Below are 3,998 nucleotides of genomic sequence, written 5' to 3' on the forward strand. Positions count from 1 at the left end.
TTTGTATTTGTGGGTTGTGTGTTGTGAGGGATGAAAAATTGATGTTTTGTGTTGTTTCTTCTGTTTTTTATTTGTTGGGGTTGTAAGAAAAAAGTTAGGAGAAGACAATACAAAAACTAGAATAGAAAATTGGTGTCAAACAAAAAAAAAAAAAAAAGAGTACAAAATTTGACTATAGAAAATGAATACACACCCAACACAAACCAAAAAAGGCCAAACTCACTAAAAAAAATTAAATTAAATTATTTTTAAATGGCTCATATGGCCTATGAATAATAGTTTTCCACACAAATTAAAAGATTAAAACAAACAATCATCATTTAATTGTAATTATACCAGCATTTAAAACAACAACAGGATCCGTGGCGCAATGGTAGCGCGTCTGACTCCAGATCAGAAGGTTGCGTGTTCGATTCACGTCGGGTTCAATTCCCCCGTTCGATCCTTTCTTTTTTCTCTTTTTTGGTTTTTACTTTTCTTCTTCTCTATTCAGAAACACTAAAACCCTAGAAAAAACTCAGTCGCACACTCACACACACTTCACTAAAACCCCAATTCACTATCAAAATCCATTTCTGATTTACTCTCTCTTCATTTCTCTTGAACCCAAAATAAATAAAAAAAACCATGTCCCTCACCACTCGTCTCCGCCACTCCCTCACCTACTCCCACCGCGTCGCCACCCACCTCCACCACTTCTACTCCACCTCATCCATCCTCTCCCAAAACTCCTCCACCCCACTCTCCTCCAAGTCCAAGACCCGATCGGCACTCTCCCTCCTCAAATCCGAGCAGAACCCACACAAAATCCTCGAAATCTGCCACGCCGCTTCTCTCACCCCCGAGTCGCACCTTGACCGCATCGCTTTCTCCGTCGCCATTTCCAAGCTCTCTGAATCTAACCATTTCGACACAATCCGCCAGTTCCTCGACGACCTCCTAACCTCTCGGCCCGACCTCAAAACGGAGCGTTTCGCTTCTCACGCTATCGTTCTGTACGGTCAAGCCAAGATGATCCCACAAGCCATTGACACTTTCAAGCGAATTCCTGATCTGGGTATTCCTCGAACTGTTAAATCTCTCAATGCTTTGCTTTTTGCTTGTCTTTTGGCTAAGGATTACAAGGAGCTGAACCGGGTTTATATTGAGTTTCCGAAGTTTTATGAGATTAAGCCGAATTTGGATACGTTTAATACGGTGATTAAAGGGTTTTCGGAATCGGGTTCGACGAGTTCTGGGTACTCTGTTTTGGCTGAGATGGAGAGGAAGTCTGTGAAGCCGAATGCCACGACTTTCGGGAATTTGCTTGCTGGGTTTTATAAGGAGGAGAAGTTTGAGGATGTTGGGAAAGTTTTGAAATTGATGGAGAACCATGGAGTGAATAGGGGTATTGGTACTTATAACATTAGGATTCAGAGTTTGTGTAAGTTGAAGAAGTCTTGGGAGGCTAAGGCTTTGATGGAGGGAATGTTGTCGAGGGGGATGAAGCCGAATTCGGATACTTATTCCCATTTGATTCATGGGTTTTGTAAGGAAGGGGATTTGGAGGAAGGTAAGAAGCTCTTGAAGAGTATGAAGAGTAGGGGTTTTCAACCGAGTAGCGATTGTTATTATTCATTGGTGTATTTCCTGTGCCAAGGAAAGGATTTCGATGCTGCTTTATCGATTGCTAAGGAGAGTATGGAGAAGGGTTGGGTCCCGAATTTTGGGACAATGAAGTTGCTCGTGGAGGGACTTGTGGGAGTTTCGAAGGTCAATGAGGCTCGAGAGGTTATTAAGCAAGTCAAGGAGAAAGTCACAAAGAATGTCGAAATGTGGGATGAAATTGAAGCTGGCTTGCCTCAGTAAGAAGAATTGCTTGGTGGTGCATGCTAAATGAGATTATGGAAATTTATTTGATGATCACGAAATGTATTTATGGGAAACGGTACTCTCCCTAGTTCATAGAGTTTCTATTTTGTTTTCCCTTTCATTTCGTTTGTTGAATTAAGATCCACATCTGTTATAATCAGGTGAAGATGTTGTTTTGTTTGGATGGTCCTGGTTGAGGAAACTTTGTCTCATTGGTTATTCCATTGTGGGAAAGGTTTAGTTTTAATTGGGGTACCTCTATTTGGCTCTTTAAGAGTATATGGAGTTATAGTAGTCTTTTGCCATTGGTACGGTAGTATTCTGTATTCACACTTAATCTTGTCTTCGATGGCTAAGCTCCTTTTTTGTGTAGTCATGGTATTTAACCTTTTACTTCTCAAACTTGTTTCATTGGCGAGCCCACTCTTCTTTCACGAAAGTTGGAATGATTGTATGTGACTTTTTTTCACTGTGTTTTATTTACTATTTTTATCATTGCTCCTGTGACATGATCAATCTTTTATGTCTTGGACAGGATAGAGGTTCCCATGATGTCATCAACTCCATTGTTTAGAAAGTTCTTTTAACCACCTCATGGAGTAATTTGTTTCTGTGTGCATGTTATCCTAATCATGTACTTCAAGAGCAAGGGAACAATTCTCTGTAATATTCTTGTAAAGATCCATTAATGCATTCACACTTTTAAACTTTTTTACTTCTCATTTCATTGTAATGTGGGCAAGCCCTTACATGGCGACACTAATGTGCACTTTAGATCATATTAGAATTGAAAAGACGAGAAAGGGGTAAATATTTCATGTATCATCTTGGTGGCCTTGAATTTATTAAAGTCCAGAACTTTAGTGGCAGTAGGTCCTGATGTTATATTTCAAATATTTGGATTCCTGGCAATTAAGTAGGGAGCTGCTCAGGAGATGCTAACTGACCCAAGGTCATTAGCATTACGCACTGTATTATGAATGTAGAACAAAATTTTGGGGAAAAAAAAACTTCTAATGTATTTGGCAACCTGGAATTCTATACTGGCACTCAGCAAAAACTCTGATTCAGCAATAAGTCGTTTGATTGAGATCAGTGTTTATGCTATAGAAAGACTTGTTAATTGAAAAAGAGCTGCTGTTATGAGATTTTTGTGGATTCTGATTCAGCAAGGTGTCTTTTGCGTTATGCTTGATCTGGATAACTGATAAGAAGTGGGAGTTTGTGGCCGTTAACTATCTGCAAGGTGCTTCATGTGCTGGGAGGAAGACTGTGTGTATGAAGATTCATTTTGAACCCCATAGTACTCTTGGAATGAGGTTTTGAAGGACGCTGTTTCCTTGTTGATGTAAATGGTAGCTACTTGTCTCTTGGAAGAAGCTTATTGCCCTTTAGCAGGTTCCACTGATCTCTGGAAAATTGGCATAGATTAATACATCTCAAGTTTGATATGTTAGTAGATGTGCATCAAGAGTTCCTGTTGATATTGCTTTTGAACCTCGACTGTTGATGTAAATCTGGTTTGGTTGCAATTGAACATTTTAAGTCATTATTATCCCCTTCTAGAGAGTCATTTGATTCATGCCAGTTTTGTAATTGCTAATTATCAGATGTAGGTGCACTTGTTGAGTTTTGAACTCACTACTTTACCCTCCACTTTGCTCCAAAGGCGAAGTGTCATTTGAGATGGAGCTGCAGTTTGAATCAAAATATTTTGATGAGGAAGCTAGCAATTAACCTTAGCTTTATCTTTGTGTTTTTCAAAACTTATGCTTGTAATGCATTTCACTTATTTTTTGTATATTTCCAGAAAAGTTTGGAAGCTTGGTAAGAACCATTTTGAGTTGCTAGGGTGGCATTCTTTGAAGGATGAGGAAGCTTGATGAGCTTTTAATCACATCCTATATTTCGATTAAGATTTCAGACTTCTTACAGACCCTTTCACCTTAATTGACAGGCTTAGTGGAAGATCCCATTTGTGAATCAAAGGGAGAGATAATAATGCATTCACATAATCGTTTGATTAAATGCATATTTATGACTCGGGGCTCTGAATAATGTCTACTTTATCAAGATGTTACATATAAACTGATAATGCATCAAAATCAATAAGCTGAAATACTTCGAGCTATGGTAATGGTTGTAGG

General features: G+C 39.0%; 1 protein-coding gene and 1 non-coding gene across 2 annotated transcripts; both read left to right on the forward strand.

Moving 5' to 3' along the window:
• The first annotated feature begins 356 nt into the window (after window positions 1-356).
• Window positions 357-428, forward strand: TRNAW-CCA (transfer RNA tryptophan (anticodon CCA)). The gene has a single exon. It is a non-coding gene; the product is annotated as a tRNA-Trp (tRNA).
• Window positions 429-464: 36 nt separating this feature from the next.
• On the forward strand, window positions 465-2,223 carry LOC112018508 (small ribosomal subunit protein mS86 (rPPR1)). The gene has a single exon (XM_024051041.2). It carries the CDS (start codon window positions 628-630, stop codon window positions 1,846-1,848), a length of 1,221 nt encoding a protein of 406 aa, XP_023906809.1. The 5' UTR covers window positions 465-627; the 3' UTR covers window positions 1,849-2,223.
• Window positions 2,224-3,998: the final 1,775 nt, after the last annotated feature.

This window comes from Quercus suber, unplaced genomic scaffold, assembly GCF_002906115.3.
Source record: "Quercus suber isolate HL8 unplaced genomic scaffold, Cork oak 2.0 scaffold_8, whole genome shotgun sequence".
Lineage (NCBI taxonomy): Eukaryota > Viridiplantae > Streptophyta > Magnoliopsida > Fagales > Fagaceae > Quercus > Quercus suber.

Coding starts and splice junctions, on each gene's coding strand:
- LOC112018508 (XM_024051041.2), top strand. CDS start 628: ATGTCCCTCACCACTCGTCTCCGCCACTCCCTCACCTACTCCCACCGC.